Source organism: Haliotis cracherodii, unplaced genomic scaffold (assembly GCF_022045235.1).
Source record: "Haliotis cracherodii isolate W230 unplaced genomic scaffold, xgHalCrac1.p SCAF_15, whole genome shotgun sequence".
Classification (NCBI taxonomy): domain Eukaryota; kingdom Metazoa; phylum Mollusca; class Gastropoda; order Lepetellida; family Haliotidae; genus Haliotis; species Haliotis cracherodii.
Window position 1 is genome coordinate 8,057,373 of NW_027266270.1, and position 13,079 is coordinate 8,070,451.

A 13,079-nucleotide genomic window follows, 5' to 3' on the forward strand; every position below is an offset into this window, starting at 1 on the left:
AGAGGCAATTGGCCATCCCTTAGAGTGGACAGGGTCCAGGGATTTGAGGTGACTGTCTCCCATTCCCTCAGGAATAGAGCCAGTCGGCCGCCTACAGGGACATCCAGTTTGAGGCAGTGTACCCCTGCTGTCTGCAGTTCGATAACATGCGACTGTGGGTCCGCCCGGGGCGCTTCGGGCGCTAGTAGGAACCTGATGGGTTCCCGGCCCCGCAAAAAGGCTGCTGGCCTCGACCAGCTGCCTTGCCCCGGCCCCTGCCTCGCTTGCTCCGCCCGGCACCCTTATAGAGCGGCAGCCCAGAGCACTTTGGTCAAACGAACAAGGTACCAATATCCGAACACAGGAACATTTACAATGTAACCAAACATATTCATATATGGATGTCTGCCGGGGAGTTCCTGCTGCGTGTGGCCCCTGGCCCCCCAAAAAAGAAGGGGCCATTCAAGGGCTGGATCAAACATTTGAGGTACCACATGAAAGTAAGTGTAAATGAACTTGTACATCTCGCAGAGTACAGAATGGGCCACGTCAGACAAATCTTCCTCTGCAAAAGGCATGCCAGACGCCCCCAAAGAGGGTCCCAAAATTTGGGCTGGGTTAAACATTGGAGGTACCACATGAAATCAACATAAAATGAACTATTTCACTCTACTAAGAATAAAAACCCCATTGCCAGACAAATCGTCTGCTGCATAAGGCCCGCCAGACACCCCCAAATGTGGACCCTTAATGCACTCAGTGAACACTCTGGTAAAATTTGACTAGAGTATACATTCAAAGTACCAGATGAAAGTAAGTTTAGATGAACAGGTACATGTTTCTGAGTATAACACGGCCCATACCTGACAAATTGTCCTCTGCATAAGGTCCGCCAGACCCCCCAGAGAGGGTCCAAACATTTGGGCTGGGTTAAACATTGGAGGTACCACATGAAACCAACATAAAATGAACAATTGCACTCTACTTATTGCACAATACCCATTGCCAGACAAATCATCTTCTGCATAAGGCCCGCCAGACACCCACAAAAAGTTGACCCTTCAGGTATACACGGGTAAAATTGGTCTGGAATATATATCGATTGTATCACATTAAGGTACGTTTGAATGAACAGGTTCATATCACAGAGTACAGAATGGGCCACACCAGACAAATCTTCCTCTGCATAAGGCTTAAACATTGGAGGTATCACATGGAACCAACATAAAATAAACTATTACACTCTACTTATTACAAAATACCCATTGCCAGACAAATCCTCTTGTGCATAAGGCCCGCTAAACAGACCCCCACACCACCCCACCCCACCCCACCCCACACAGTTGACCCTCTGTAATCCCAGTGTGCATAATGAAACATTGGACATCAGCTCTGAGAGTCAACAGATGGTCAAATTTATGTTTTGTTCTTAAAGATGGAAGGATTTTATTGCGATTAAAATCACGTATTTATAAAATCAGGTCCCTGAATACTAGTATTGATATCATAAATTAGGCCTATCGTTGAAATGTAATGTTAATGGCATGAATCTGAATCTTGTGAATTTATATCTGATCAGCTATGAAGTCCTCAAAGCCTGCTACAGCCTGATAGCTTGGCTATGGATTCCTACAAGCCAGATAGGCATATGATGCTATGTGCCATGAGAGTGCACTGAGTGCATTAAGGGTCAACATTTGGGGGTGTCTGGCGGGCCTTATGCAGCAGACGATTTGTCTGGCAATGGGGTTGTTATTCTTAGTAGAGTGAAATAGTTCATTTTATGTTGATTTCATGTGGTACCTCCAATGTTTAACCCAGCCCAAATTTTGGGACCCTCTTTGGGGGTGTCTGGCAGGCCTTTTGCAGAGGAAGATTTGTCTGACGTGGCCCATTCTGTACTCTGCGAGATGTACCAGTTCATTTACACTTACTTTCATGTGGTACCTCAAATGTTTGATCCAGCCCTTGAATGGCCCCTTCTTTTGGGGGGCCAGGGGCCACACGCAGCAGGGACTCCACGGCAGACATCCATATATGAATATGTTTGGTTACATTGTAAATGTTCCTGTGTTCGGATATTGGTACCTTGTTCGTTTGACCAAAGTGCTCTGGGCTGCCGGTCTATTACCTGTAGGAAGCAGCTGCTTCCAAGTTGGTGCGGACTTCTGAGCTGGCGCGTCAGTGTGGGAGGAGTCAAGCGGAGAGGCCCGCTTACGCTGTTTAAAGCTAGGTATTTCCAACAAGGCCTTAGAGTCCTTGATGGAGGCATACATTTGAGCGGCCTCTCGGACCACCTGCTGAGCCCCAGGGAAGAGGGTAGAACCCATCTTATAAGGCACAGCTAGGAGATCCTGGCGTGTGGACGTCGAGTACTTAGATACTGACATCCACATCACATCATCTGCGAAGCAGAGCTACGAATAGCGTCCCGCGCGAGATGACTGTGGACATCTGTCAGTTGCACCGCCAACTCCGAAGAGTCGGCCTGCCCCTCTCCCACTAGCTCCCTCTGTACAGCCGACAGATAAGCTGAGTGTACAGCTATGCGAAGCTGTTGGCCTGCATTACGGTATTTCTCCTCAAAGCAAACGTAAGAAGCCTTCAACTCCGCGCCTTCACATGGGAAAGGGGGACAAACGCCGGCCCTGCTTGGCCTAAGCCAAGGCGGGGGTCGAAGATCCCCCCAGGGTGACAGAAGTCCAGACGCACTCGTCGACCACTGGCACCTCAAAATCACCGTCCTCTGCCAACGGGTACCGCTTAATAAGTTCGGGCAGGTCGAACCTCTTACGGGCACCCGAGAGCAGAGGGTCGATGACCTCATGTCACAGGGAGGACAAGATACGGAGCCGCACCTGGGGCGCCTTGCTAGGAGCAAAGGCGTCCCCCGGAAGGCGGAACTCAGTCAGATCCGACTCGGGCATAGGCGCAGCCACCTGAGGCAGTACCTGGACAATCTTGTCCCGTACATGCCTCAACGAGGATGCGATCGAAAAATTTCCCGAAGCCTCCGAGTCATCCCCTCCCTCCTCCATCCACTCCTCCTCTCTCGATTCCGAGCCGACCGTAATCGACTCGTCCTCAAGAGAGTGAGCGGACGAGGCAGGAAGAGGACGCCGGAAGGGCTGGGCCTTGTCATCCCCGGTCTTGAGGCCAGCGCTCACCACCCCTCCACTGGGGAGCGACCTCGAGCCGGAGCCAAAGCCCGGTCTCTGGTTGTCCCCGAGGTCCAGTGGCCTGCATCGGCCGACAAAGGGCATTCCACAAGACCTCGAAACCACGCCCGTCGCCAACGACGTGGAAGGCCCCTCCCGCATCTCCTCTCGGAGCTGGGACTTGACCTCCTCCATCATCGACACCATCTGCGACTTAAACAGAGCAGATATATAAGACGGTGCAGAAGAGAGTGCAGTTAAGGGGACCTCGGGAACCCTGGAGCCTTCACCCCCAGCCCTCGGAGAGGGAGCGGTGGTGACCGTAGCATAAGGCTTATTAGCCTTAGCTTTATTTTTACCCTTTTTTAGACGCGGGGGGAATGGCCTTTTTTGAGTGAATATCCACCCCCGCCTCTGTAAAAAAGACCATAAATATTGTTGGGTTGGGCGCGAAAAGTGTATCAGTGCGATTAAAGATCGGAAGATACGTGCTTTTAACAATTGTGAAAACAGAAGCAAAGGCGTAATGTATAATGCGACTGTAGCGCGATATTAATAGCCATTGTCCGTAGTATAATTTTTTTTTAAACACGAAGTGGGCGTATTACGCGCTAAGGTGTAAAAAACCCTTAAAATAGATAAGTATAGTTATAACCTAGTACATCACCTTGGGTTTTATAAAGGAAAACACGTGCAGTTGAAATCTGTATGATATAACCAAACCCCAAGCCAGTCAGTGAAACCGAACAATGGACGCCATTACGGACATTTGAATTCTCATGCACAGTACACATGGCGTTTCTTCTATGAGAATTAGAACCTTATAACTTTACAATGCGAGGTATTACGCCTTTGCAAGGTAATAAATGTACCATACATACAGTTTGCTCAGTCATGCTGTCTCAGGTCACGATTTCGTACTTTGAATTTTTTCTCAGAATAGTCACACGTCTTGTCAGTCGAATGACATAAAGGAAAGTGATTTGGGTGAGAGTTGCTTCCCTTGTTGTGACGCGCCGTAGAGGGTGAGGCACCGTAAGGGTGGTCGTGTATCATACAAAAACGAAGTTTTTTGTGTGGTAACATTTTTATTAAGGAAAATGGTTACAACTATGTCATGTAGATTTTCTTGAGCCAGGAAAATGCAATAAGTGCCCCAAGGAGGATTGAATCTGAAAGAGAATCTAAGACCTGCATCACTTCAGGCTTTACCTGACTCGCCAAGGTATAATTAAAACCGTGTTCACTGCGGCGTTAATTCCGACTCGCTCATAGCATTCTAGATCTGCTCCAAACACAACCTTACCAACACAGGAGCTAGCGTTGTTAGACCCCTGTGGTGATGTAGTGCCAGTCGGACATGACGTGCACGACGTCATCGCAACAGCATCTTGATACGTCCCAGGAGAACATGGAGTGCAGGGCGCCATGCCGTCCATCGAGAAGGAACCTTCAGTACAGGTATCTACAATCAGAAATATATTTTTAATTACTAAATATTATATTATAATCATTTCTATTTGATGTTCTGCCATCGGTTCATAGACATCTCCATAACATCATTAAAATTGTTACGAATGCGATGCATATTTATTAACCAATCGTCATTTGTTTTCTTCACAGCCTGCGCAGATTAATCGTAAACACACATGAGAGAATTAAAACATGATTATATTGTATGTTGTATGATAATGTCACGTGATGTAGTCGTATAACTCACCAATACAATCGTTGACAGATCTGGATTCGGTTGATCGTGTCGACTTTCCCTCACCACACAGTTTACAGGCATTAGAAAATCCTTCATCAGTGTAGGTGCCAACAGGACAAGACACACAGTTTCCCGAGCCTGCTTCTACATACGTCCCGGTGGAGCAGCCAGCTGAATAAGATGTAGGATTTCTATTAATGAGTGAATGAACCTACTGTTGCTTATGTCACGCACATTAATGAACACTGTTCCACCATAAGCAAAAAGGACACATTTTCCGATTGTACAAATGTTAGGCAAAAGATAAGACGATTTCATTCTCGTCTAATGATGAATATAGTTCTTAGGAAAAGTTTATTAATTATAACCATAGAACATAATTAACATAATTTTGCGAAGGTTTTAAATATGTTTGTGAGTATAATTAATAATATGAACACAGAGTGCATCTTACGGCATGAGACCTGTAAAGATCCGGGTAAGAATAAGTCTCATCATATCCAAATTGCATATATCGATGCTCATGATATCAATCACTGGATTGCCAGGTCCAGATTCGATTATTTACAGACCGCCATCATATAGCTGGTATATTGCTGAGTGCGGCGTTACACAACAAACAAACAAAGAAACCAATCTTACAGCATGAAACGTGTTCGTAGTTTTCAACAGATCCAAAAGGGCATTCATAAGCTGCATGTCCTGGATAAAAGGAGTCGGCTTGTGTGTTTAGCCCATACTCAGCCATACTGAGGTCTCCACTGTCAAGTATCTGGTCAATGGCAGAAGTGGCATTGTCTAGCTCGCCCTCCACCCTTGTTCTTGCAGCCTTTGCATCTTCTTTGGAACCTATATTGAATGGTACTATAACTTCGAACATTATGACTGTCAGAACTGCTGATCTTTTGACTTTCGTGAGGAAAATCTCTGAGGCTGATTTTTTGACAGAGCGCTTTCTTCTGCTGGTTTCTCCGCATTTTATATTCACAAATTCCACACGGCATTCAGGCACTGTGGCTCCACATACATTAGTGAAGGTACTGCTCGTGTTGAGAATATGGATGAACTTCTGTGCGATTTCAAGCTGTGTGTTGTTGTCATGGCAGGATCCAGAGTAGTAGAAAAACTCACTGCGAAGTTTCATGCGTCCTGGTCTTCGTGTCCCTAAAGATAATGCAGTACGACATTTACTCAAATATCCACCATCAACACATTTAAATATGAGGACAGTGCATTGATCAGAAGTTGCGGGTCGACGTTGTACAATTCATTTTTATTGGGGGATATGAACGGGAGTCCACACGAACTAATTTAAAACATATTTTTTAGAAACTGACGGGGAAAAGTAACTGTGCTTCACTTGAAGTTCAATAAAAATATCTTTATTCTGAATTTGGATCATTCATTTTTCAATACATATATCTCCTTTATTTTAAGGTGGTGATTCACCATTTGCACGTGCATGTTAATGTGCGGCGCACAATTTGGATGCTTGATTGTTTGTTCGGCGCATGATACTCACACACGTGTGTTTTGTAATGTGTCCAGCAAGCAATGATTGTTTAGCGACCAGGTGCTCGTGAAAATACTCTTGTTATCCCACATAATGCTTACGCAATGACACGGCGACCTGAAAATGAGCATCTACATGACGCGGGTATGCTGCGAACAGAAATGGCGCAAATCGAGGTTGACAGACATTTTAATGTTCATCGAACCAAATTATCTGCAGCAGGGAACATTCATATCAACGTCACTTCAACAAGTCAACGAAATTAGGTTGGTTCATTTGCGGAATTGATACCAAACTGCCCCATTAATTCCCGTGTTGAGGCCACATAGTGGCGGAAATATACGCCACCGGTTGAATGAGCACAATATCTGCCCCGACGTTAGGATACCGCCCACCCACATGTTGCACGTGTTGTAACAGACTGTAAGAGACAGCTTAACACTGCCATGGCCGACGGTTTCTCAAGGATGAGTAAGCTCGACGCACACGACAGGACGAGAATCAGCTCAGTTGTGACAATCTTTGGCTGCTGGTGTGTTCAATGCACCGCCATTGTTAAATGAATTGTTTTACCAACACTCTGTTAGGGCGTGTCGCTCTGTCTCCTGTTACCCGGTATGGGTTTATCCATTAATGTGTTATGACCAAACATTGGTCAGACGAATTATAGTTGTTATTTTTAATAACATAATAACATTTAGTCCACTTTATGTGAAGCACGGTGTTTATATTTCAAGGTGCACATATTTCCCAGTCAGTTAAAATTCATTCCAAGCTCAGAGTCAGAAATGGTCTATGACTCTAAATTGCTCTAATATATCCTACACAAAAGAACTTAAGGACACAATATTTTGGCATGACTTGACAGATGTAGAGTATAATATACTCTTCAAAAAATGGAACTTGACATACATGTAAAACCACTTTTTGCCAAATATCTAAAATATTTACATTAAATGAGAACCAAATCAGTCAAACAGAAAGATGATGTGTCTATAATTCGCGAAAACACATGCAAAGCACAAAAACGTAGCGCTTGGGGATCAATTTTACAGTTTCATCCAAACGCAACCGCCTGTACAATACGTGCAGCACAGGATCCTGCATTTAGGCATGCAGGCCCCCCTGCTGAATGGGTATAAAAATCCACATCAACGACTGTTCATACAGTCCTTATAACGGCAGTAGAGGCGGTGGCAGAATGCCAAGACTGAATGCAGCTCAACGGAACAACGCCATTGGGAGATTACAAGCTGGAGCAACTCAGCATGAAGTGGCCAGGCACTTTGGCGTATCCAGACAGACAATCTCCGCACTGTGGACCCAATACAACAACACCAACAGAGTTGACGACAGACCAAAGTCAGAAAGACCAAGGGTGACAACCCAAGCACAAGATCGATTCATCCGGCTGCGACACCTCTGAGACCGCACTACCACAACCACGTCTGCAACCACACAGATCCCTGGGGTACGCAGAATATCAGATCAAACGGTATGCAACAGACTGAGGGAGGCTGGACTTTTTGCACGAAGACCTGTTCGACGTCATGTATTGACCCCACGTCATCTGGCGGACCGTCTGCTTTATGCCAACAGAGGGTTAGATGGGCACGTGCAAGGTGGTACTGTTTACTGACGAGTCCCCTTTCCTACTCACTCGTGCTGATGGGCGCGCACGTGTCTACAGACGTCGGGGTGAACGTTACGCCCCAACTGTGTGCAGCAGGGTGTCCCATTTGGCGGCATGGATGTCATGGTATGGGCCGGAATTCATCACGGTGGTAGGACGCCTCTCATGTGCATGTGACAGGTGCATTGACAGGTGTGCGTTGCAGAGACTTGATCCGACAGCCTTACGTTCTTCCTCACGTCAACGTTCATGGCGGACAGTTCCAGCAGGACAACGCTCGACCGCATATTTGAGTGTGTTTGTCAGGACATCTTACAGCACAACAACATCCAGACACTACCTTGGCCAGCCCGGTCACCAGATTTGTCCCCGATTGAGCATCTGTGGGACGAGTTGGATCGACACATTCGCAGAAGGAATCCACCGCCCCAAACACTTCCGGCGCTTCTTGATGCACTTCAGCATGAATGGTAGCACATCCAACAGCGTGTTATTGACAACTTGATTGCATCTATGGGTCGTCGGTGTCAAGCGGTGACTGATGCACGTGGTGAGTACAACCGATAGTGGCATTTTCTGTACCTCTGTGACATTTACTGTATCGTGTACGTGTGTCTGTCTAGGGGACACGATTTATGTTTTGAACATTGTGTACATTGATCTTCAAACAGTGTTTCAATTATGGTTTCTGTGTCCTATTTTGAAACAATCGCATTATATTAAATTTTGAAAGTCAGTATCAAGATTCCTTTTTTTGAAGAGTATATATATATAATTGATGATGTGTTATACACAGGGTAAATTAATGTCGGCAAATAACAATACAGTCGGGATACGAATGAGAAGCCAAGTAAGTGAAATCAGAGTTGAGAAGCGCTTGACGAAGGGCAAGACGTAGCCCTGAAACAAACAGTACAGAAGTTAATGTCCAAAAAAGGTTTCACGCTCCTCGAACTTCTAAATGCCTACAAAAGACAATAACAGAACAAATATAAATCGCAATAATATCTGTACTGGTACACTCACTATCACAGTCCAGGATGTTGTCGCTTGGAAACCATCTGCCAGTTTGCTGTCCACAAGCGTATATGTCCGGTACGTCCCTTGCTACATCATAATCCTCGTTACACAGCATGGAACACATTCTACCACCACTCCCCCAGCCGTCACACACAAGGGCTCCATTCTTTGGTACCGCCAGCTCGGGACAACTAGTATCTAACAACAAAAGTATAACAACCTATCACCACAGACACTTCATGTATATTTAACAAAGAAATAACGGTTACGATAGTTTATCAGTTTACAATACTTTACCACTATTTCAGTTATATCAAGAGAGTGGGTGAATGAATTTTAGGCGTGGGCAGTTGGGACAGAAAAGATGCCATTGATACGGTAAGTCAACGGCCGTTGTGGATCCATGATTAAAGAAAAAGGAGTAAGGTTGTGTGTCAATCTCATTGCCATCAGATCTTAGTTCTCGCCACTGTTAAACAAAGATCTGAGGATATCCCATTAGGGTCACGTCAGACCGACCTTGCGCAAACTTTGCCCGACCAATGGAATGACCAATCAGAAGCACGCTTTCTCGTGCTTTACGGCATTAATTTCACATTGGCGACTACGCTTCGAAACATATTTTGACAAAATCTCGATTACAAATTTGAAACCTAAACAAAAGAAAATTCTGGAGTGGCTAATAGATGGTCTAGATTGTATGGATTCAGTCATTAAACCCGTAACTAACGTTCGGAATACCCAGTGTTAAAGTTTTCGAAATTGCATGATTAGAAATCGCATTCCGACTGTCTTTCATAATCTGGTAAGCGACGCTCTGATTGGTCAGATGGGTGTCTTCAGATCTTTGTTTAGCGGTACCGGGAACTAAGGTCTCATTTTAATGAGATTGGGTTGTGTGCTCGAAGGCTGACACGTAAGATGCCTCCATCACCAGCATCTTCCCTTTGGATCTGCCAGAAGGTGTTGATAACAAGCTGAGGATTCCTTAGCCAATTCTGCCGCCAATCCCAGATGACACCCTACCCATGTGTGGGAACACATTACAGGAAAGGAGAGGTCCACAAAATCAACCCATTGTTAATGAAATCCTTACTTCTACAAAACGGTTTTAAGGCATCTTCGGCCCACGTCCACGAGGCTGTTGCAGGGAAGACATTGGGGTCTTTCTGACAGAGGATGGAGTCAGGTCCCTGCAAGGGGAAGCCGGAGTGGCAGGAGAGGGAGCACGTAAAGCCGTAGCTGTAGCCGTTGGGGCAGTCGTACCTCAGCTTGTCGATGGGATCCTGGAGGTCCGGCTCTGGACAGTACAGACCTAAACGAAACAATGGCTATTTAACCCCCACAAAAGAACGTCATTCCCCGATGTGTTACCATTAACTTGTGAATCAGCCAAACTGGAAGGAATAACAATTCCAGGCCCGGAAGGAACATGGATAGAATGATCTGCCAGCCTTTCCATAAATGATCTTATCACAATTTCCTAAAGTAAAGGGTTGCAAATATATTTGCTCATGTTTCAAAGAAATTCTTCACTTTTTAAAAAAAACTGCATTACTCTACAGACATTTCCACAACATTCCATGTGTATCCATTCTTGGTAGTATTATCTTTGGAAATCACAAAGGGTGGACATGTAGGAAATGTTTCGGTGGATAGCTACTTCTTCCAGTGCAAGGACACTTGTATCAGGATGCCTTTTGTTTACAGAAGCAATTTAAATGTGAAAATCTTAACTTTGGAAAAACGCACGAACATGATTGGAAATCTCTGAATTTAAATTCCATTCACAAGAACGTTCGATTGTATTCCCTCATGCATTATAGTTGTTCATTTGGGTAAACTTACCATTGATGGTCACTCTAAATGAACACTGATCTGTATTCCCTTCCACATCTGTTGCTGTCAGCCTAACCTTCGTTTCGCCCAATTCAAAGGCCGCACCTGACTGGTGGCTTCCTGTGATTGTGACCCCTGACCCTGAATTGTCACTTACAGCCGGGTCATCCCACGCGACTACTTTCCCCCGACCTTTCTTTTCAGCGTAATCTTCTACGTCATCGGGGCAGCCGTTAGTGAATGATGGTGGAGTGACATCTGAAACAAGGATGAAGGTACAAGGTTCGTACCTGATGCTCTACCTGTGATATCAATTTTTCAAAATATACGTTTTGTATTTATAATGTTCAATTAACTATAAATATAATGTAAGGAAGTTAGAAGCAACTAGAACAAAATCCTCGATTTAAAAACAAAAATGTCTCTGGATAAGCGGCCATCCACACCCTACACAACACCACACCCCACACCACAGCACACACCCTACACTACTGTGGCTCCTGTACCTACATGTACGTGTTGATCTACAGCATGTGCGCGGACACGCTACAACAGAAAAGATACAAGAGTCCTCCGTTGTACTTGAATACCTACAAATATGACAGTGAAACAACGAAATTAATTACTCCGTGATCATCATTTTTTCCTGTTGGGAGAGAGTGGGTAGGGGAAATTGGTAAAATGATGCAGTTCTATCGCAGTGTGGCTGGTCGTAGAAAAGGATAACCCACAAAAGTAGGTTTTTGTGCTGGCACAATCATGATGTGGACGAATCTAAGATCTGAACCTTTCATCCTGAGGATCCTCTCACGGCTCTAGGCCGCGCGGTGGGGCACCTCAAGCTACAGGACCACCAGTGTCCAACGTAGGAGCACAGTAGAAGGAGTGAGTAAGTTAGATTTGAACAGTAAATGAGTTATACGATGGCATGTCAGTATAGTGTTCAAAATGCTAACAGTGAGTCACAGACGTTGTTTATAAGCTATCTTAAACCGTAAGCCGCAATGCCCCTAGTGAAAAGCAACTAATACTTAATCACACATACCAGCACAGGTACCAGGCGGAGTCCAGAGCCTTGTTGCCAGGCATGTGCTCATCATCATCCCTCGTGGTTCAAAGCCCCTGTTGCAGCTCATTAAGCAGTATGTGCCGTACACGACGTCCCCGAGACACGTCAGCTGGCCGTTAGTCACAGTAGGCGGGGTACCACAGGACACAGCTGTGAACAGCGGAAAGGTAGATAACACTTGTAATAAGACGATTCACCTAAGTCAACAGCATGTCAAAAACACGCATGTGGGATACTTATTGTGCCAATCTTGATGAAGTTTACGCAGCTGCTTTTGCAACAGTAAATGTAGTCTGAAAACCCTTTTGACAATTCAACAAATCACGTTATTCATGAAATATATAACGTCAACGCCAGAGAAGGACGTTAAAGGCAAAATAGCGTTGAAAATTATATGAGTGCATCATAGAATATCAATGAGGATAGTGTGCATAGTGTGTATGTGTTCGTTGCTTGTACCGCACAGCAGCACTTCTGCCATGGCACCGCGGCATGTAAACAAACTTGATAATCAAGTGGTGGACCCCAAATTCATTCACGTTCCAGTAAAAACTTCTGAAGGTCTGAACTGAATTTTCCGCACCTCAAAGATCTAGGTAAATTCTAAGGTAAATCATTTCAGCATAAAAAGCTATGTAAGATGTTGGGAAAGCACCCAGTGCAACCCCTTCTCCCTACAGGACTGCTTGTCGACTTGTATGGGGTTTTACAAGGCGGTAACTGGCCAATCAGAGAGCTTGATGCAATGGTAATGATATAGTTTACAAAAATAAAACAGCACCCCTACCTTTACACATTGGCTCAACACCCGACCAGGTCCCCTCTACACACGTGATGGAGCTAGGACCGTCCACGTTGTGGCCGTCGTCACAGTCGAAGGTGCACACAGATCCTGATATCGCCATGTTGGTACAGTGGAGGCGTCCATTGCGAGGGTACATCAACGGGGAGCAGTGGACCTCTACAACAGAAGGGATTAACAGTTGGTCGCCACTCTACTTAATATTAACATGAGGGGGTACGAGCTTGACGGGTTTGCACAAACCAGTACTGAAGGTCGTTGGATGTACAAGAAAGTTCAGCTCGTACAATCGCGTACACATGCAATGAATTTGTCGGTTTCACGTTCACACGTTAAAAGGACATATTTTCGTTGA

At 45.2% G+C, this 13,079-nt stretch overlaps 1 protein-coding gene across 1 annotated transcript in view; it reads right to left on the reverse strand.

The window, feature by feature from the left end:
- The window catches only part of LOC139462226 (sushi, von Willebrand factor type A, EGF and pentraxin domain-containing protein 1-like), a 104,845-nt gene that overhangs the window by 29,553 nt on the left and 62,213 nt on the right, over positions 1-13,079 (reverse strand). The window contains exons 7-14 of the mRNA XM_071243820.1: positions 12,710-12,883; positions 11,899-12,072; positions 10,863-11,111; positions 10,111-10,329; positions 9,021-9,212; positions 5,491-6,012; positions 4,858-5,019; positions 4,444-4,602 (exon numbers count right to left, since the gene is read on the reverse strand). Of these exons, the coding sequence (XP_071099921.1) occupies positions 4,444-4,602; positions 4,858-5,019; positions 5,491-6,012; positions 9,021-9,212; positions 10,111-10,329; positions 10,863-11,111; positions 11,899-12,072; positions 12,710-12,883 (1,851 nt within the window). The remainder of the gene's footprint in view (positions 1-4,443; positions 4,603-4,857; positions 5,020-5,490; positions 6,013-9,020; positions 9,213-10,110; positions 10,330-10,862; positions 11,112-11,898; positions 12,073-12,709; positions 12,884-13,079) is intronic.